The sequence below is a fragment of the Heliconius melpomene genome, chromosome 12, assembly GCF_056956725.1.
Source record: "Heliconius melpomene rosina isolate 202511_hmr_F chromosome 12, ASM5695672v1, whole genome shotgun sequence".
Taxonomy (NCBI): Eukaryota; Metazoa; Arthropoda; class Insecta; order Lepidoptera; family Nymphalidae; genus Heliconius; species Heliconius melpomene.
The window spans coordinates 3,276,201-3,298,255 of NC_140400.1; the positions used below are offsets into that span (position 1 = coordinate 3,276,201).

At 34.0% G+C, this 22,055-nt stretch overlaps 2 protein-coding genes across 3 annotated transcripts; one reads left to right on the plus strand and one right to left on the minus strand.

The window, feature by feature from the left end:
- Window positions 1–2,554: 2,554 nt before the first annotated feature.
- Window positions 2,555–4,007, minus strand: BORCS7 (BLOC-1 related complex subunit 7). The gene is made up of 2 exons (XM_085194974.1): window positions 3,595–4,007; window positions 2,555–3,263 (listed from the first exon to the last, which is right to left on the minus strand). The coding sequence occupies exons 1-2, from the start codon at window positions 3,730–3,732 to the stop codon at window positions 3,081–3,083; spliced, it is 321 nt and encodes a 106-aa protein (XP_085051100.1). The 5' UTR covers window positions 3,733–4,007; the 3' UTR covers window positions 2,555–3,080.
- A 361-nt stretch (window positions 4,008–4,368) lies between these two features.
- Window positions 4,369–21,892, plus strand: Usp20-33 (Ubiquitin specific protease 20/33). Of its 2 annotated transcripts, none has more exons than XM_085194137.1 (21): window positions 4,369–4,703; window positions 5,309–5,428; window positions 10,468–10,572; window positions 11,117–11,249; window positions 11,533–11,683; window positions 11,852–11,939; window positions 12,166–12,258; window positions 12,652–12,751; window positions 12,927–13,011; window positions 13,992–14,089; window positions 14,448–14,571; window positions 14,996–15,131; window positions 15,349–15,486; window positions 16,474–16,589; window positions 16,896–17,074; window positions 17,485–17,674; window positions 17,776–17,889; window positions 18,316–18,459; window positions 18,910–19,036; window positions 19,394–19,519; window positions 19,837–21,892. In XM_085194137.1, the coding sequence occupies exons 1-21, from the start codon at window positions 4,626–4,628 to the stop codon at window positions 20,395–20,397; spliced, it is 3,006 nt and encodes a 1,001-aa protein (XP_085050263.1). In that variant the 5' UTR covers window positions 4,369–4,625; the 3' UTR covers window positions 20,398–21,892. The 2 variants fall into 2 exon arrangements, with proteins under 2 accessions (XP_085050263.1, XP_085050264.1); XM_085194138.1 differs by having other exon boundaries at window positions 11,120–11,249.
- Window positions 21,893–22,055: the final 163 nt, after the last annotated feature.

A 22,055-nucleotide genomic window follows, 5' to 3' on the forward strand; every position in this document is an offset into this window, starting at 1 on the left:
TTATACGTATGTAGCAGGGTAGGCAGAGGAAATCTATTGTTAAGACATTCCGTTTTCCACTTTACATTCAATTTTCTAGGCATTGCGTGTTGAGGGGCGAAGCGAAGGTGAGCGAAGGAAGGAGTTCAATCTCCACTTGGGGAATTAATTATTTTTGTTTATGCAAGAGAAGACAAAGTGCATTGGATTCGTGTGATGAATTCAGGCAAACATAAAAAAATGGAGTGGAGCAAAATGGAGAACGAAAATGTCTTGACACTAGATTACCCCTGAATACTCAAAACTACTATGCTTGCCAACTATCTACCTAGGCTAAAAATAGAAACTTTTTTAAAATATAAAATTCCTTTTTCGTCTTTCGTATATTTGTTAAATGGCGGTTATACATTTCTGGCTGTGTGATGATGAATGCTAGTAAAACCTAACCAACCGTTCCATCTTAGGACATAAATCTTACAAATCGTTGAACAGTATGTGTATATTTCATCGCTATTCGCTTCCTCTCCATATGTTGACTTATGTAACTGAATTTGTGGCGGAGAAGCACGCGTGAATATAACGCGACGGTTGTGGGTTCAAACCTACCCGAACACCGCTCGGAGAAATTAATTTTTATTTATTAATATTTTAATTTCTTCACTCTGGCACCAAGACAAAAACCCGGCGTTGAGTTCCGCCACTCAACGTGAACTCGAAAGTGGGTAATGGAGTGTCTTAACTCTAGGTTCCCCCTTCCTACAATGCTATATGCGGAATTTTAATTTAAAGTGTCTTAACCGATTTTAAAGCTTCAATCCTGCACTATACAATATTTTGGGTCCAAAATATACATACGAGTACATAGACATGTCAGTTTATTTATAAGAAAAGCATGTTTCGTTGGAAGTATAAACAAACCTTCTCAATAAACAACTGCAACTAACACACAAGATTACGTAAAAATAATTTGAAACGTTTAAGTATCTTTTTTAAAGATAGGTTATAACAGTGGCGTAGCTAGGGTATTTGCTGCCCGGTGCGGCTCCGGGGACTTGATGCCCCTTTCCTGCTGATGAGTTCTAAAAAAAAAAAAAGGTAATCATCGACGATGACTTCTAAAAAAAAAAAACAAAGTGATCGTCGACTTTGATCCCTCTTTTCTCTTGATGAGTTCTAAAAAAAACAAAGTGATCGTCAATGTTAACTTCTAAAAAAAAAATTATCGTCGACTTTGATGCCCCTTTCCTTTTGATGCCCGGTGCGGCTTGGAGGACTTGATGCCCTTTAAAATGGTATAAAGTCTAAAAAAACAAAGAAAAAACACACTAATCGTCGACTTTGATGCCCTTTTCCTGTTGATGCCCGGTGCGACCGCCCCGCTCGCACCCCCCTAGCTACGCCACTGGGTTATAAATATTATATCTTTTTCTCACAATATCAAGCGACTAAGCCTGAATTAAAAGTAAAGCTTATTTTCCATTACGTAGGTTTAAGTTAATTAACTATTTTCAGGCGCCAGTATAATATATTTCATTTTTGTCAATTGATTTTTATTTGTCCTAAATAATGTATTTCCTATTACTGTAAGTAGTTAACTTTACCATATTTTTTTTGGTCACGGAGTTTTTGGACACTACGTTCCCTTTGCCTAGCTTGCTGTATGCGGAATACAGCGTGAAGCTGTTTTAATTTTAATTCTAGAACCCGCCAATGCCGTCAACCTCGATTTAAACTTGTTTTATATACATATATATACCTAAATAAAATAATTTACAACTAGACTGATTTACAATGCCTTATAAATTGAAAATATCTGCCTACTCTTCAAACACACGATAATACTGCGTGCAATTGCGACATAACATAATGTGAACTATTACAAAATATTGAAGCAACATCTGGAGCACTCTCCTCCACCGAAGCACTTCCTAGTACGCCTGGTCACGGTTTAGATTGGCGATAGTGAATCTAGACGTTCATCAGGGTTTGATAGCACCGACTTGCAAAATTGCATGTAATAGACAAAATTAGTATATTGCCATGAAGACAGTAATCGTAATAGCCTTTGAGCAATATTAGAACTTATCACTTTAAAAAAAACTAAAATCAACTTCACGCGGTATCCCGTACACAGTAGAGTACGCAGAGGGAGCGTAGTGTTAAGATACTTTGTTCCTCACCTTGGGCCGAATTTTTAGAGGCGTTGCGTGTTGAGTGGAGCAACTCAACGCCGAGCTTTTGCCTTGCCAGAGCGAAGAAATGAAAATATTAAATAAATAATAACTCTTTTACCTGAGTGAAGATCAAACCCATAACCGTCGCATTAGTCACTCCCTTGTGTCTTGTGCGCCATGACGGCCTCATTAACTAATAAACTTATCAACTTATTATTTGCGGTAGATATATAAAATACATCTAAATAAAGTATTAAATTATAACATTTCTTATTACATCATGTGGAGTCTTAAACATGAAATATTTTTTTTTTTAAATGTAAACAAAAATATTTTTTTTCTAATTGACCAAGTCATATATTTTTGAGTTACACAAACACACAAATAAATAGACAATAAAATTCTATTGGTTATATTTTTATTTTGTTTATAAATAATATTAAAATGAGTGTTTGCAACACCACTATCATTAATAAAAAGTGGAAGGTCAACATCAATCCCTTATCACAGAAATTGTAAATATTTTATACAAGCCATGTATTATAATATGAGATCTTCAAGTTGTTGGAAATGATGGTTCATACAAGACATAATTTCATAGTTATAATTAAATTATAAACAAACATATCAATTTTTTTTATATTTTTAGCTTCACACTGTATACTGTACATAACAGAGTAAGCAGAGGGAACCTGGAAACCTAGTGTTAAAACCCTTCATTTTCATTAAAACAGCAGTTCCAGTAAAAGCAGCGGCAGCATTGTGTTTCGCCAATCACTACATAATTTACTTAATATCTTGAACATTGAGTGGCAAATGTCTTAACATTGGGTTCTCTCTGTCTACCAAGCTTTGTTTGAAAAATGATGAAGCTACTTTACTTGACCTAAATTTTAAAAAAGAAAGGAACTTAAAAGATTATTTATTTTATCTTCTCTGCATTGTTGCTACTTGTTCACTGATCTCTGTAAGCATTTGAGCAGATTTAAGTATGTTGTCATATTGGTATCCCATATGCACTGTAATTAGTTGCATTTTCTTAAGATTTTCCTCACTTCCTTCCATAAGATGTTCTGTAGCTGCAAAATCTCTTGCTGCCTTTGAAAGAAGCTGCAATTTATAAAATAGATACATAGAAGTAATTTAAGAATTATCATAAGTCATTTTAAGGGATTTATTACAAATTATTCCACGTAAGCCATCATTGTACAGTAGGAGTGTAAGATTTTCAAGGTGATATTGTGTGGATTAAACACCTACTCCGTGTTATTTTCATTTCCCCGCTCATATAAGATTATGTGGTGTTCTGTTGCACTACCCAACTAGTAATGTCTCCAATTTAGGCAGAAAGTGGGGAATGGAGTATTTTTAGACTAAGCTCCTCCTGTCATATATATCTTGCTAAAAAATTGACATTTATAGAGTTAATTGATATTTTTACCTCGTTTGATTTCGATCCTCTCTGTATTTGTCGCGCAAGTGAAGCAATATTGTTCATATTCACTTGAACTCTTTCAGCTAGACGCTGTTTTGATTCAGCAAATAAGGAACGGGCGCTACTAGATGATGCAGAAGTCATCCTTTCTAGGCTTACGAAGTTCTAGTTATTGTTCTTTAAAAATAGGATCCTCTGGTAAATGATCAAAAAATAACTCTGCTCAAACTGATATCATAATAATAGCCATAAAAGAAAAGTGTTTAGTGTTTTATGTTTAAAACACTATTGAAAGAATTTTAATAAAAATCTTGTATTATTGTTGATTTTTGGGTAATAGTAAATAGTTATAGTAATCAATAATTGGCCTAATATTTGTTTTCTCTTAACAGTCACTGTCATATTCATAGCTCATATGGTGAAAATGACAACTGACAGTGTCAACATATCAAAATTAAAAGTACCATGCAGTAAATAAAATTTAATTTGTTATCTGTATAATAAAATAAAAATATTCAGCGAAACGAAATTTATATTCTTGATTATCGTGCAATATTAAGAAAATGTTTTCAAAAATCAATAATAGCTTTATTATGGAATAGTAGTAGTAAGTATTAAGTGAAAAATAAATACTACAAGTAATATAAAAAAATAGATAATTAGGTAAAAACAATTTTTATAGTCATCTAAATTTCACTTTAAGCTAAATTATGTAAATCGAATATGTTTTGCAAATACGAGGCATAGATTTAGGTTTATACTTTGATATTCGTTTCTAGTCTATAGTATTCTTGCCTGACTTTTCGCTCGTCACGGAACATTTTGTTGTTGGAAATTCCTGTAAATTTAATTCAATTATCAATTTATTGAGAATGTATTGCTCTTATCTTTTCTATTCACCTTTTTGTAATCTTTCTGTGTTTATTCGTGTATTTTTTAAAATTTAGTTAAAATGTTTGTTTACGGGACTACTGTGATTTAATAATTTCTAGTTGGTATTTACGTATTTCCGTGGCTACAAAGATTTGTTTTTCGCAATGGACAAAGGCGTGACGTGTGAACATTTAAACAAACTAGTGGACTTCTTAGATAAAGAGCTATGGAAGTCAAAAGAGGTAGGATCCCCTAATTTTTACTTCATATAACCTCAAACGTTATATCAGTGTAATTGATAATTAGCATTCATTACTTATGTTCTTATTATGCAATGAACCAAGCAATGCAATCTACTTCCAATAGGAAAGAAGTTACAGCTTATAATCCTAACACTTTATGAATATTACATATATATTGTTGTTGTATTTGCATATACATTTTTTAAATGGATACTCATATTTCAATAAAAACGACTTTCAAAACATTAATAACAATGATGTAAATATTTAGTATTAAAATTACCATATTGCATAATATAAAATAATGCAATTTATAAGCATAACTTAAAAGATCTATACTATAACTTTATTAATTTCATGACAATATCGACAATATTGTGTATTTTGAATAAATTTTGAATATATTTTTTAAAATATATTTTCCATTTCTATGTAAATAGAATATGTGTGTAAATTGTGAATCTCAGAAAAATGGAGAAGCAGTTCCCTTCTTATTTAAGACATTCTAAAAGCATTAATTACCTTGCCAATGAGATATTGTATGGAAAATACACAGAGGAGGTTGTATGGAGGATAAAAGTTCATTTTTACAAACTGTTTGTCAGAACTTGGCATGTTACGACTGTGGATGTCCAGGGCCAAACCTCTGGATCTGTCTGCAACCCGACTGCCATCACATTGGGTGTTCAGAAGTTAAAAATGACCATAGCACTATTCACCAAAAGGTAATTCAATTATTATTTGTTCTATTTTGATTATTCTGTGTAATGTAGTACATATTAATGATAAAACTAAGCTAATTAGACTGCATGTTGGATATGATTGATTAGAATTAAATTTTTACTCAATAATTAGTTATTGTATCAAAATATTGAGACATCTTTGATAAGAATAGGTATACTCTGCTTTTAGTAGTACTGGAATGTTGCCACCACTCATATCTACGATTGCTGATTTTTTTTTCTTTACTCAAATAAACTTATAATAAGCACTTTTGAATCGTCGAATGAACATATGAACTAAAAGCTACCACCGATTTGGAAGGCAGTTCTGCTGAGAAGAGCCGGCAAGAAACTCTACAATTGCTCTTTTCAAAATCAATGGTACAATCTATTACATTCACTGGCAGCTATCCTATATCTCATTCAATAGACATTAATTCCATACATGTTTATCTTCTTAATATTCTTGAACAGTGTAATAAGAAATATGCAGTATAATTGCATAATATGATCAGAAATAAATATATCGTGACAAAGTGTGGGGTTGAATTCCACCACTCAACACTGTTTCACATCTGAAATGTAAGCTTTATCTACCTTGCTGTGTGTATGATGAAATATTTTTAAAGGTTTTTTTGTATTAATATTTTTTCTGATGTATTTTTCATGCTTAGCAACATCTAATGTAGTTAAAAAGGTTAAATATTAATTCTCTGGTATACTTAACCCATAACTATTGTGAGTACAATAAGACCACCCCACTGGCTATGCCACTGTTACTATATTTCCATAGAATAATTTCATGCATATGGATATGCATATGGATAATAAGGAAAGCTTATTCTCATCTTGATATCAAGTTTATTGTGTCAAGATTTTTTTACAAATATGGCGGTTGTAATATTTTATGCCATTTGAACTTAGCATACAAATAATAATGATATAATAGGAAACAATACAGGATATAGATTATTTAGTTTTTTATTGAAAATAGTTACACACCTTTTGTTTACATATTCCATTTCAAAGAAACAATGTTTACAAGCAAGTCTTCTCTAATGTATACAAACAGTGCAATATTTACATTGACCTGGTTCACTTTAACTTTATTTAATGTTTCAACAAGGGAGGCCGTTGTCGTACAGTGCCACTTGTACTAACTGCGAATGCGACGGTTTTGGGTTTGATTCCCAGTTAGACAAAATTATTTTTATTGCCTCGCTTAAGTATCAACTCAATGCCTTGAATCCCATCACTCAACATATAATTTCTCTAACTGGAGAGTGGGAAACAAAGTATCTTAACACTAGGTTCCCTCTGCCTACCCTGCTGTTTTCGGGATACAGGGCGCATCTTGTTTAATTATTATTTTTAACAAGGCAAGTTAAATCTTCACTAAGAAAATTGGAACTTGGCATAATGCCTAACTGTTCAATTATGCTTCAATGAAAATACGACAATAAAAGCGCCTTTGTTGTAAATGCCCTTTGGACTCGATATTTGCTACTTGCTTATATTACTTTATTGAAGACTCAAATAGACAGTGAAGTGTTTTGCTGCAATTTCTTAGTCGAAAGTCTTGGATTCAAATTCATTTAAACATATATTTGTACGTAATATAATAAAATTTTTCAATTTCAATCTCGACTTATTATACTTAGAACTACATTTTAGTGGGAATGTAATAGTTCATATTTCACAACACATAAAATAATATGTCAATTGACAAGTTATCTTATCTTTAACTCTAAACCTCTTCTTTTGCTGGTATCAAACTAACGAATCTAATGCCCCAATTCCTATTACATCCTAATCCTAGGAATGAATAGGAACGTATATATATATCCCGCAGGAATTTAGGAAATTCTCTCTTAGGTATTACGAGATTTCTGATGATCCTAGTCAGGTAGCTTCGTCCGTGCCTTTTTCTATCACTCACTTATTAACCTAAAAAAAATATAATTTATTAGTCGTACCTAGTACTAAAGTAGCGATACTTTGTTTACGTGGACTTTAAGACGTATTATGGAAAATCTTATTACCGTATTATATATTATCTACAGTAAGCGTGCGACTGTAACCGCGACAAGATGTGAGTTCGATTCCCACTTGAGAAAATGAAATCGCTTTGGTAACCAGACGAATCACGGCGATGAGTTGCACAACTCAAGACATACTGTTATCAGCATCCGGCGGAAAGTGGTAAACGCAAGTGTTTTAATGGGAATGGAGTGTCTCAACCCTAGATTCCCAGGTTCTGTCTGCCTACCCGGCTATGAGCGGGATACAGCGTAAAGCTAAAAAAACGGAGAATCTTTTTTCCGTACCTTTCTCTCTAAGTTCTCTCCTACGTTCCCTAACCTATCTATCTAAATATACATTTCAACATTCTAAGTACCTACAGTGATTTCGTCCTTCCTTTTTCTATCACTCACTTAGTAATAGAATATTATATATAATTGTATAGATTACAGCTACATAAAAGAATATAATATTAAATTCCTCCCGCATTTTACTAACCAGTAAGGCAGTTGTAGGCTTTTCGCATATTCTATAGTTAACGTCAACACTTTGCATATGTAATGTCAATATTATTGTTGTTATAATTTATTTCACTCTCTTATCAAGTTCGATAATACAAGGGTATGATAAATAATTAATGGTCGTTAAACTTATTTATAGGTATACTATAATGTGAGTTTTCGGCTTAAAAGAGGCAGCTTTTTACCGCGTACTACAGTCGCCGAAGGGACCTAGCGTTAACATGCTCTGTGCACCACTTTTCGTCCAATTTTTCAGATATTACGTGTTAATTGGCGAAACTCAACGCTGCGTCAAATTCATTTCACCGAGTAAAACGAACCGATAGCCGTCACGTTTACAGGCAGACGCTATTATACAACGGCACGATGGCTTCGTGCTTTTTTGGATAAGCTATAGGTACATAAGTACATAAATATGTAATTTTATTATAGAACTTGTTCCTACCGTTTTGTATAGTCACTGTGACTTGCAAGAAATACCTACTTCATAAAATATTACCGTCCGTCTCATATTGTAATACGGTCGGATAATGCATTTCAAAATTATATGAGCGTGAACTTTGAGTGATGCTAGAATCATATTTAATTAGTATCGATTTTTGTACGCGTCAAATTGTTTATCGTAACTATTATTATAGTGGAATAAATATATGTACTATGTACATGTTTATCCATCCATCCATACCTATATTATAAATTCGAAAGTAACTCTGTCTGTCTGTCTGTCTGTCTTTTACGCAATCAGGGGCAAACCGCTAATTTAATTGTGATAAAATACTCATATAGAGATACTTGAGGATCTCGGGATGAACATAGGATACTTTTTTTTCTCATATTTGTAATATTTTTGATATATATCAATATATTAAAATACATATTAATTTGACATGCAATTTTTCCGCCATGTTTATAACAACCGCCGTTGCTAAGCAACGATTTGCTAAGGTTGTTGTTAGAAAACGTCATCTACAATGTGCTTGCTTAACGCATCTCTCTATTGAAAACTGAAAATAATTTCATAAATATATTTAATAAATATTCGTATAGTTCAAGCAGTTCGTAGCCGCGTTCGGGTCCACTAGTATGCATATATATTTGAAATTATTATTTACATATAAATAGGTACGCGTAATTTATTATCGAAATATCTCAATTTTACGCTATCTTCTCAATTGTACCTAGAAAATAGTGTAAAAGTTACAGTTAGTTTGTTATAGATAAAAAAATATGTTATAAACAAGTATTTTTTTGTAAATAACTTCTCTAAAAGATTTTTCTTCTTTCTTTCTGTTTTCGTAAACTTCTCAATAGACGATAGACTCTTCTTTCTCGATTTATAGGCAACATTAATGTTATTATTTATTTCAAGCACCCTTCAAAGTTGGTATGATTCTTTACTAATATTTGCATTGCAATTCGAATGTGATTAACAGTTTTCATTAGTAATTAGTAAATTAGGCTAGCATATTTAGCGTTATTTAGCTTTAAATCAACCTTTTGTACATTTTTGTATGAAATTTTGTGCCAAATAATAGTTTAATTTCGAAGTAAAAAGAACCAGACGCTACTTGATCCTTTACGACTGCCCGCGACGTAAAACGAAACGACGTAAAACGAAGACTGAGCCTGTAGTATTGGTATACTGAAAAGACACTTGTAGTCTTTGCGCGTTTATAGCACAAAAAAACTAGACAATCAAGACACTTATTTTCTATAGGAAACAAAAAAATACTTGTATAATTCAAAATTAAATTATTTCATAATTTTGATGACTATTCTTTTAAAATATTTAACCTCAGTTTTAAACTATCAATATAGCAGGGAAGACCCTACATATTTGTATTTCAAACGAGTTACTATTGCTTATATATTAGTCATTTATGTAACTTTGTACATATTGGCGACAGCGTTGTTGATGTATTTATCTTCCATATATGACCTGAGTGGATAATATTTTTAAAGATTCATTTTTATTTAAAAAATTGGTGAAATTACATTATGTATTGAATGTTTCAAGAATAATTCTAAAGTTCTTCAGACAGAGAAGAAACCTTCTGTAAATGTATTTCAGTCTACAAACATCGCGTGTTATATGCTGTTAAGTTAACAAGGTTTACTCGATATATAAAATTGTGTCTCGAAATCTACTTATATCTGTAATTGAATTTAGCCACAGCAGAATTGTATGAATAATAAACGCCAGACGTGACGCAGAGGCATAAATGTGAGACTGTAAATACAACAGGTTGTGGGTTCGATCCTCGCTCGAAGAAATTAATTATTTTATTTTTTCATTTCCTCGCTCTAGTACCGAGGTATAACGCGATTCATAGATTGATTTAATGAATAAGAAATCTTAAAAATTTGGTAAATATTGAAATATTTAAGTAAAACTAAATGTAACATTGAATTCCATTAAAATAATCGTGGTGGTTATTCGGTACTAAGTACTGAGATCTCTTTGTATCTTATAATATAAAATATTTTTTTTCTTTTCAGAATTTGTCTACCCATTGTGTTCATATGAATGTATCAACAGAACGAATATGGTGTTACTTATGCGAAAAGGAAGTTCACATCATGGCGGCCGTAGCGCATGTAAAAGTAAGTTTAAAAATAATTATTCTTCTTTTTAAATTTTTAAGTACTATATCTTTTTAAATTTAGATTAGATTATGTTTCTTAACATTCTAATACTTCAATACCTATTAACATTTTTGACCAAGACATAAGTGTTAAGTATATTAAATTGCTTTAAATGAAATATTCTATTTAAAGTGCACGTGGCTTCATATATTTTAATATATCAATGTAATTAGTATTCGGTAAAGTTTATTTATAGAGAGATTAAAATATGAAATAGTTATCATATTTAATTTTTTTCCACACCTCATTAGCTTCCTGCACCTGTGTCCATATCAAATAATGTAAGAAAACCTTCAAAGTTGTTTTGATTTACATTTTGTCATTTTTATAGCATAATCCGGAATGTCTTTGTCAGAACGGCCAGTATAATGTGTGTTCTACTTTTTAGTTCGAATTGCAAATGAAAGTTTGTTTTTTATTTTTATTTCAATTCAAAATTATTATTTATTATTGTTTTTAAGTAAAAATAAATATTGTTTTTAAGTAAAAATAAAATCATCAGCAGATGTTGCCAGATTCGACGACAATAGAGGAAATGTCGGTGTCCCGTCTGGGGTCGGTGGGGATATGCGTCAACTCGGACGACGACCTCGACCCCGATGACATGGACTACGACGAGGAACAACGTCCTAGAGGTTAGTATACTTTATTTATAGGGTTCCGTACTTTTTTAAGGAAAAAAGGAATCCTTATAAGATGGCTCTATTGTCTGTCTGATTTCCCATGATTTCTAAAGAGCGAATATTTCTATTAACACATATGTGTCTTGATAGAAATATAGTTATTTACTTGATGGCAGTTGGCAAAACACAGAAATACCTCTCCTGCGTTTCTCTTGAAGATTATTTGAAATATCCGCTCTTCGGAATTTCACCAATATATAATCACCCAAATTACCCTTATATTTTTTATCAACAGGTCTGGTAGGCCTCCAAAACATGGGCAACACGTGTTACATGAACGCAGCACTTCAAGCGCTGAGTAACACGCAACCGCTAACGTCGTACTTTCTGGAGTGCGCCGCCGCCGTCGCAGTACTGGCCGGAGATAAGAAACCTGGTCTTAGTAGGTAGGTAATTCGATTTACATAAATATTTTATCTCCTACTATTTCACTTTCTGGAGTGGGGATCGAACCCCCGACCGTCGTGTTACAGTCACACCCTTCTTAAGAATCTTCTATCCCAATCTAAATTTCAATCTTAAGAAAATAAATATGTCAATATTATCTGTTCCAGAGCATACCAAAAATTAATTAAAGAAATGTGGAGTAGGAAATCAAGAGGCTACGTTGTACCTAACGGTATTCTGTATGGAATACGAAATGTAAGTGTGTAAATAATTAATTGCTCTGGTATACGAAACGCGCTGTTGAGTTCCGTCACTCAGCACGCAATATCTCTAAAATATAACGAAAAGAGGAAGGAGGAGAATAAAAAATCTTTTTTATATATATATATTTTCTAATTAACTGTACCTTTGCGTTTCAAGTTTCAATTTTTTTAGTTCAATTTAATAATAAATATCTAGTTCATGCTTTTATTCTAAACAGGTTCATCCGATGTTCCGCGGATATCACCAGCACGACACGCAGGAGTTCCTCAGGTGTTTCTTGGATCAGCTGCACGAAGAACTGAAAGAACCGGTACTTATTATATTTGCTCTGGCTATGTTTTATATGAAAATGTCATGTATAATTCAATACTTTCTTTAAATATTTTTATTAAAATCACAAAAATGAAATTTGAACCCATAGTGCTATGTCTGCCCACATTTTATTACTTCCCTTTACCTAAAGACAAGTAGAATAAATTTGAACTAAACTGAAATTAAATTAAATTAAATGTTATTACGGTTTTTGAGTTATATAATTAAAAAGTACTTAATACTACTGTTCTAATTGAGATACTACTTTAATCCTAGCAGACAATCGTAATATTGATGTATATATATAAAATCTAATAAATAAAATATTGTAGACGTAAGAATAAGATTTTAATTCATGAAATATATTTTAATTACTATTATTTTTATTTAGGTGTGGGATAGCACATCAGAAGACAAGTTAAGTTCAGAGGCAGATGGAGATCATGATACAAGGAACGTTCATGTAAGACGAAGAGCGGCTTCTTCAGGAGGTAAATACATAAAAAATGTTTAATTTATTTTGTAATCAATCAATAAAAAGCGACTCCCTTGCGACTATGTTGGCTTGAAAGTGACATTATTTTTTTATTTAAGAAACTTCCGTTGACTGGTGGAACTTAACACTTTATTATAAAATAAAACTTTTGAACCCATTTATATTCACAGCAAGCGACGCGCCATACTTTGCCCGAGTGCGCCGGAAGTCCCCCGCGCCCTCTACCTACAGCGAGCGGAATGATGGTTATTTGAGGTATGCTTTTTATATGAACTTAATTTATGGTCAAGAGGACAATTGGAAATTCTATTATGACTTATATACTCTACTATGACTTATGTCTCTTAATAAGTAAAAAATTAATTGCCGACTGACTTACGACTAACCTTCAACCTGTATACCTCACAGAAAGTAGTAAATCCTACTAATGTAGTTAAGTTTACAAGGATGAATGTTTGTTCCACTTTCACGCAAAAACTACTAAATTAAAATAGATAAAACTTTACAGTAATATAACTTAGGTATAGCGCGCACTAGTGATTTTTGTCACCGTGACTGTTGCGTCACTGTCACCGTGTACATTACACTTAATGAAGGTGCGCGCATTTGGATACGTGACAATTGGGTGACTTTTTGTCCGCGGAGGACGGCAACACGCCGGTGACGCAACTGTCACCGCGTCCATAGATTTGTATGCCCGTGCGCGCATTAGCAACTAAATGTCACCTCCCGCTTGCGGTTTCCATACTAGTCGTCTTTCGCATAAACATAAAACAGCAGAGTGTTGCATTGCAGCACCGAATTTTTATTTCAAGAATGGCGTCAAGTTCATCACCAAGGCAAAACGTGTGCTTTCATGAAGATGAAATAGACAATGACAATACTGATTGACGAAATTGAGTTGAGGCCATTGCTCTAAGACAAATGAAAAGTTGAAAGCCAATATTTTCTACATTTGCTTTTTTTTCTATTTCTTAATATAAGTGCACAGACAACCATCTCTTCGATATCCATTTTATCAAATGTAAAAAATTTCGTCACTGTCATCGCAAGTGCGCGCAGTGGCGAAAAGTATGATGACATGTCAGTGACAAAAAATTTATTGTCACCGTGACAAAAGTTACCAGTGCGCGGTAAGCCTTATTCATCACAATAACACAGTGTTCAATTTATATAAATTTTATTAAAATTTAGCTATAATAGTATAAGATAAATGATTTAATATATTTAAACAGGGTACAGTCGGAGAACATATCACGACACAAACGGTCGGCCAGCTTCGGTGGAACACATCACTTCGCGTACAATGTTAATACACATCATCAATTCAATGGTGAGATTATTTTAGAAGATGTGCTATTTTTTATAATAAAATGAATTGATTTATGTGAGTGATGAAAGAATTATGAAAGAGATTTATGAAGCAAGAGCGAGTTGAAAGAGATACAGGGGGAGTCTTCGGTTGATCTTCGAGAAACAGTAGTGTTATTGTTATTAGTGCTTTGCACTAAGTTTCCTACTCCATTCTCCTAGGGATATATGCATTCGGTTTGCAGATTCTCAAACATGTGAGGTCAAAACCTGCCTGATTGCCTGATGATGAATTAAATATTTTTTTGTAGTAATTAAAATTAAAAAATTGTTATTACATAAATATTTTTAATCCACTAAAGATAAGATTATACTATCAGGTCCAGTGCAAGATGACAGACACCAAAAGGACGTGGGTTCGGAGTCGGAATTATCTTGTTCAAGCGAGGCGGAGGAACGTTATGAAACTTGCTCCAGTGGTAGTGATATAGCTGATAATCCACCGTAAGTATTTAGAACGTAGAGGATGTTATAGAAAAGTTTATTCTTAGAATTAGATTTATTTTTAGAATTATTGAGGTTCACGCTCTTTCCCGGACATAGCAGGGTAGGCAGAGGGATCCTGGGAACCTAATGTTAAGCTTCCCAGTATCTATAATCAATGAATCGTGTCCTGAAGTAAGGCTTTCCAAAGGAGAGTTTACAGACTCGAGAAAAAAAACCAGTACTAAGAAAAATCCTAAAATCAAATTTGCGTCGCCATCTACATCTACGATTAAATTCGGGGCGGGCAGCGGGTCGACCGTACTTTACCCTGCTATATGCCTGGTACAGAATGCAGGATGAAGCTTTAAGAATATTATTTAAAAAAAGCAAAAAAAATATTATTTAAAAAAGGCAAAAAAAATATTGGAATGTTTAATTTCAGTCCCAACACGTGGTCGGCAGGCGGCGCGGGAGGCGCGGCCGGCGACGGTGGGGGAGGGGCGCGCTATCGCAGTATCGTCTCCGACGTTTTCGACGGCAAACTATTGTCTTCTGTGCAGTGTTTGATTTGTGATAGGGTAAGTCCGGTTTGATATACTTTTTATAATTTATTCTTTCAGTTTTACGCGTTTTTATAATATAGGGTATATTATACACCACTAGTACACAATGAATTTACAGTGTGAAGCTTATATCTAATTTAAAAAATTGAAATAACACACAATTAAAAAAAAAGCACAGCTTATATAATTTCAAATTTTAATTGTAATATTTTATTATTATATTCATATCAAGGTGTCAACACGTGTAGAAACATTTCAAGATCTGTCGCTGCCGATCCCGTCGAGGGAACATCTGGCCGTGCTGCGATGTCAACAGCCGATGCTCAGCCACGGACACGGTGCTCCACCGCACACCAATCAGGACTCTTGGGTAACGATTATTTGTTTTTAACATTTTTATACTGTTATTGCATAGGCTAAGACAAATGTCTAAACATATGAATATCCAAACAAAAGTGTATACTCCGGCATAAACAATTAACATCTTGCCTTGCTATAATTGGAATAAATAATTAAAATACTTAAGTTAATAATCGTTATAACTTGCTTATATAGTATAACTAGCGACCCGCCCGCGGCTTCGCCTGCGTGAACTACGTTATTATTAATTTCTGTCTCCATGAGTACCTACGTCCTATAGGACATAGGCACTTTACATGGACGTCACTTCTAAGTGACATCCATGTGAAATTTGAGACTCCTAGCATTTGTAGTAACGAAGTTTCATACAAACTTTCAACCCCAAAAACAACCCCTGAGTAGTCGAATATTGCAAATTCCCGTCTTAGCGAGCACCTACGTCCTATAAATAACTCCTATGCAAAATTTGAGATTCCTAGCACATGTAGTTTCTGAGATTTCGTGATGAGTGAGTGACCTTTCGATTTTATATATAAAGATAAATAATTAAACTCAATGTTTTTCTTAATTTATTATTTTCTAGGCGACCACACATATAATTTACTTTTTCCTTTTTCAATAGACTTAGGAAAAATATTCAGTAAAATGTAATCTATATATATAAAATCGAAAGGTCACTCACTCATCACGAAATCTCAGAAATTACATGTGCTAGGAATCTCAAATTTTGCATAGGAGTTACTTATAGGACGTAGGTGCTCGCTAAGACGGGAATTTGCAATATTCGACTTCTAAGGGGTTGTTTTTGGGGTCGAAAGTTTGTATGAAACTTCGTTACTACAAATGCTAGGAGTCTCAAATTTTGCATAGACGTCGCTAGGACGTAGTCATGGAGACAGAAATTAATAATAACATAGTTCAAGCGGATGAAACCGCGAGCGGGCCGCTAGTTATAGATATTTTAAAAAAGCGTTGACATTTTAATATTCTTGTTCAGATCTGGTGGCTGCTAAGCTGGTTGAGGTCGTGGTTTTACGGGCCGGTGGTCTCATTACAGGATTGTCTCGCGGCTTTCTTCAGTGCTGATGAACTCAAAGGAGATAATATGTACAGGTATGATCAGTGATCACTATAATTTAGATTTAAATGTGTTAATTTCTGTGGTGTAAACTATTGCTGTAGTATGTTTTTATCTTTTTTAAGAATTGTGTTTGACGCTATAGACCGCAAGTGCAGTAGATTCCTTTCTTTATTAAATGAATGGTCCAACAAAAAAAATATTATTTCAATTCGAACCAGTAGTTCTTGAGATGCAAGTAAAGGTTATTAAAGGTGTCAAAAGGGTTTAAACAAAATAAAACTTCATTATACCATTACTTTATTTCTTGGTTATTGAAAATAATAAAACATTTTTTTCAGTTGTTCCCGTTGTAACAAACTGCGTAACGGTATCAAAATGTCGGGTGTGGTGCGTTTGCCAGAAGTGCTGTGTGTACATCTCAAAAGATTTCGCCATGAACTGATGTTTAGTGCTAAAGTGGCCGCCAGAGTATCTTTTCCTATTAACGATTTGAATATGGCGCCTTATACGCATAAAGGTAATATTCTTATATTTTTGTTTAGAGTATAAGTTCATATCTTCGATTTGGTGTCGAGGCTGAGTAGCGGAACTAAACGTCGCACTGTGTCTACTGAAGCGGGGAAATAATAATAATTGAAATAAAGCCATTCGTCCGAGTAGGGACATTGGTCATTACAGTACGGCGCTACAATCTTAACCAATAGTGAAATTTAGCAATCTATGCCTATAATAAAACTATAACTCATCACTGTCGTTACATGGAAGATATATGAGAAAATTTATTACTGGGGGTATTTATGAATATAATAGAATCCAAAACAATGATTTTGTTCTGTTTATCTGTGCGTTTGTTCACGCTAATCTCAGAAACGGTTGCGGTATTTTGGTAAACATCCATAAATTAAAATAAAAAATAAAATGTACCAGAGTGCACGTCATTGGTGTCGCGCTACGCGCTGTGCGCCGTGATCTGCCACGCGGGCACCGCGGGCGGCGGACACTACACGTGCGCGGCGCGCGGGGTGGACGGTCGCTGGCGCGCCTACGACGACGCCGCGCTCGCGCCCCTCGCACCCCACCACCTCGCCGCCTGCGAGGCCTACGTGCTCGTTTACAGGTACGCCGGGCTCACGCCTTCTCCTTTTACAGAAGGCGGTTAAAATATTAATATTAATGGAGGATTTTTTTAAAATACAAAAACATTTGTTATATTTGCAGAAAAGTCAACCCGCAAATGACAATACTGCGGCAAAAAGCGGCCGAAATATTAGAAAACGCTAGCTCCGAGCCCAACGACATCAAATTCTACATTTCAAAACAATGGATCAATAAGTTAGTACTTTCAATTCATTTGTTTCAGCTTCACGCTGTACCCCGTTCATTATAGTGTAGGGACCCTGGGAACTTAATGTTAAGACAGCTGTTGCCATTAAGACGCTTATGTTCCCCGTTTTCCGCCTATTTCTGGAGGCATTGCGTGATCTAAACGTGGCGCTTTGCGGCGACACCAGAGCGAGGAAATGAAAATATTAAATATTTAATTTCCTCGAATGGGATTCAATGTACCTTTTATTTTGTTTTTATGGAATTTATATTTCGGTTATTATTCATATTTTTAACTGCATCGTTTAGTCTTTCCTGTTGTTACTTATTTTAATGTGGAGAACAGAAATGTCTTAATGTAGAAAGGAGAGAAAACACTTAATTCCTAAGGAACAAAAATATATAAAATAAATAATATTTGTGTGGTGGTGGCAGGTTCAACACGTGGGCGGAGCCGGGCCCCATCGACAACAGCGACTTCGTGTGCGTGCACGGCGGCGTGCGGCCCGAGCGCGCGCCTCACCTGCCCGCGCTCGCCGCGCGCCTTCCGCAGCAGCTCTGGGACTTCCTTCACGCGCAGTGAGTACTACATCTATGGGCGTCTATGTGGCATTTTTTAGGGATCTCTATTGAAACTTATACGTTCATCCGTTAGCATGTTTGTTTTTGTGTCCTTGAAAGAGATCACGAAAAAAGTAGTTTCGACAGAGATCTGTCTACTAAGGAAGACATCGAGCTGACATTAATATTAAATTTCTTGGAAATTTTGAATTTCCTGGAGTGTTCCTTAGAATATAGAATAATATAAAATAATAATAAGTTAACGCAATTAAAATAAATGGACGTTAATATTGATTTTTTCCTGCATATAATGTTCACCGCTTAATTAAAAGGAGAGTGAGAAATTACAATACAAATGAAATAATAATAAAAAGAAACAAATATATCACAGGAAAAAACGCCTTTACAAATTTATATATAACTAAATTTTATACAACTTCGCAAACCTAAGTTTGTATAATAATACAGATTCGGCGGAGGGCCGGCGGTGTCGCACGCGCACGAGTGCGGGGTGTGCGCGCGGGCGGCGCAGCGACTGCGGGCGAGGCGCGCCCGCGAACTCGCCATGTTCGCCGACCTTCATGCTATGTTTCAGGTGGATATTTGTTTTTACATGCTTTTATTTGATTTACCGTGTTAGTGTGTGTTAGCGTCATGTCAAGATAGGAGTATCTTTTTGAAGACATTGCGTGTTGGCAAAACTCAACGCAGCGTTTATAAATAAATATTTCATATCCTCGAGTAAAAATCCAACCACAACCTGTCGTGTTTACAGTCACGCACTTGTTCCCCTGCGCCACCGCTAGCCTCATATGTAACTGTGTTCGAATAGCTTGAATTTTAAAATACAATACACCATAAAAAATGTAAAGCTTGTTTTTACTAATATTTACTTTATTTATATTCTTATAAGAGCTTTATTATTAATAATAAAATAATATAATTAAAACAGGATCAAGAAAATCCTCTCTCAGTGTATGCGATCAGCATGTCGTGGTTCCGACAGTGGCAGGCCTTCGTGCGCAGCAAACGTAACCCACCGCCGCCGCTCGATAATAGAGATATTGTTACTGAACAGGTTAGTTTTTGTAAAAATATTTTTTTTATATTTTGCTTTTTCTATAATAATACTGCGCACTGAAAACCGTCGGAATAGTCTCGTTTCTGTGTGTGACATTTTTTTTTTATTTTGTCAGCCTGTGTAATTAATGTAATAATTTATTTTTAATAATGTTGCAGAATGCATTAAATCAAATCAAATCAAAACCTTTTGCTTTCTATTCTGATTCAATTTGTTAAATAATCGTGCAGATTGTTAATTGCTTTGGTTTTGTGTTTTATTTCAATATAGTAACCTAATATGTAAGTCACAGTTCCATATACTATTTGTTGCAGGAAATCGACGGCGTTAAAACCTGCGTACTAAAACCGGGGTCCGACCACGCCCAACTCAGCGAGGAACTGTGGAGATTCTTCACAAACATATATGGTGGAGGGCCGGAAGTACGGCTAAAATCACCCCCACACGAGGCCCTACCGCCCAAACGTCTTTCCAGAAAATACTCCGAATCAGACAAAGAAGACTATTGCACGAAATCTACCTCGGAAATGAACATCCGCGACACGATACAAAGCGAACTGCAGAAGAATCAATCCCTACAAAATATAAACAGGCGGTACAAACATAGTAAAGCTGAGTCCGACGAGGAAGTTACATACAGACACTTCCAATACAGGAAACACGAACCAAACGGCAATTACGATACGGACGAAGATATGGATGTCAGTCAAACGCCCAAAATGGAGAACGGTATCGACATGGACCACGATGCCAACGATAATCCCGTGAAACATAAAACGACAGATACAGAATTACCGAATTTAGATAGTATTTGCTTAAAAAACAAACCTAAAACCGGCAAAGTGAGGAGAATGAAACGCAGGACGGTTAAATGATTTTTTCTAGCCTTTCAGTTTGTTCACAAGCTGATGCAACGGAACTCGGAACATTCCTATACACGTGACTGGTGTTGAAGTGCATTTAAATGTTTTTCTTATCTGTTTTGTAGTATTTCTTATACAATGGCAAAATATTTGATAAATGATTTTGTATCTTGACAAATGATCATTCGTTATAATGATCTTTCCGTTAGGAAAGTATAAATCTCCCTACAGAGATGCAAAATTAACTATGCCAGACCGATATTATTGTAACATGCAACTATCCTAATATAAGAATTTCATATGAATACATGTTTTGTTTGTACTAATGTGAATTGTAATCCTTCACAAATTACAGCAATTAGAATATCGATATTATTTCGAAACAATTGATTGTGACTCTCCATTCTAAATCATCATTTGTCAAATGTTGTTCTGGCTTAAGTCAGTGAAAATTGAGAAAAATTAAAAGTTTTCTATAATATAATAAAAAATATAATGCGGCCTAACACCACGACAGACAGACAGTGACAGTGTTAGTTTTAGAATTTTATTCATTCACAGATAGTCTAAGGGTATCTATTTTGTTTAAATAAATGATTGTGACTGTCAATTCTCAACTATCATCTGTCAATTTGTCCCTCACTAAGCCAGTGAAAGTATGAAAACTTTAAATATTATTTTATAACTGTACAATGCATAAATGAGTTGATAAGTCAACTTGCACATATCATTTTTTTAATCACAATAATTACCATTATACTTATAGGATTACAAAATTGATAGGTCTATTTTATTGCACAAAAGAAATTTGTGAAATGTTTAAATTAAAATCTAAAGAACTAACTATCATTCTTTAAAATGTGTATAAGTTAACTTATCAACTTACTCCTAGAATGGATATTGGACAGAAGAAATACTTATAAATAAATTCTAATTTAATAAATGGATATACATATATAGTAACTATCTGCGGCCTCACACATCAGTTGTTAGCGGTTTAGTACAATTTTAGTTCAAATTTGAGGTTTTTAGGAACCTTTTACCTTCATCTGTACAGAGTGTATATTACATAAATGTATGTATGTAATCTAATATTAATACTTAGCTGTTTTGGTGTGTTGGGATGATTCATTGACATAATTGTTATCTTTAATAAAACAAGAAATGTATAATAAATAACTTTAGAAAACAACAGAATTAAATGTATTTAATTTTAGTGAAATGAAATGAAATTAAGTAAGTGTTAAAGAATGTTGAATTTCTTCATAGCAGTCTTTTAGAATTTTTAAATGATAATTATTCCCAATTTGTATATGAATCATCCTAATAATTATATTTGTATGAATCATCCATTTTTCTTGTATGTACACTGTATATGTCATGTTTTATAATATGTGCATTTCTTCGTTGTACCCATGGGTTAGGTATTTATTTTGTTATTCCTGGTTCTAAGTCTATGTGTTATTTGTTAATGGATTGATCAGCAATAAAATATATTTCAACTATATTTATTTACAGTTCTTTGTTACCCAATTTTAAATACCTTTTCGAATTTTTTTAAACATTTTCTTTAAAAAAATTAAGAGCCGAGAAATGGAAATTGCCTCGACTACCGTCACATTTATAGCCAGACGTTATGCTGCTTCGCCACGACTTTCTTGTGTGAATAA

Bases quoted from the DNA above. Each gene is read 5' to 3' on its own strand.
- BORCS7 (XM_085194974.1), bottom strand. From the start codon at position 3,732: ATGACTTCTGCATCATCTAGTAGCGCCCGTTCCTTATTTGCTGAATCA. The intron at 3,264-3,594 runs GTAAAAATATCA...TATAAATTGCAG, and splicing joins GAGGATCGAAATCAAACGAG to CTTCTTTCAAAGGCAGCAAG.
- Usp20-33 (XM_085194137.1), top strand. From the start codon at position 4,626: ATGGACAAAGGCGTGACGTGTGAACATTTAAACAAACTAGTGGACTTC. The intron at 10,573-11,116 runs GTAAGTTTAAAA...TAAAATCATCAG, and splicing joins CGGCCGTAGCGCATGTAAAA to CAGATGTTGCCAGATTCGAC. The intron at 19,520-19,836 runs GTTAGTTTTTGT...TATTTGTTGCAG, and splicing joins GAGATATTGTTACTGAACAG to GAAATCGACGGCGTTAAAAC.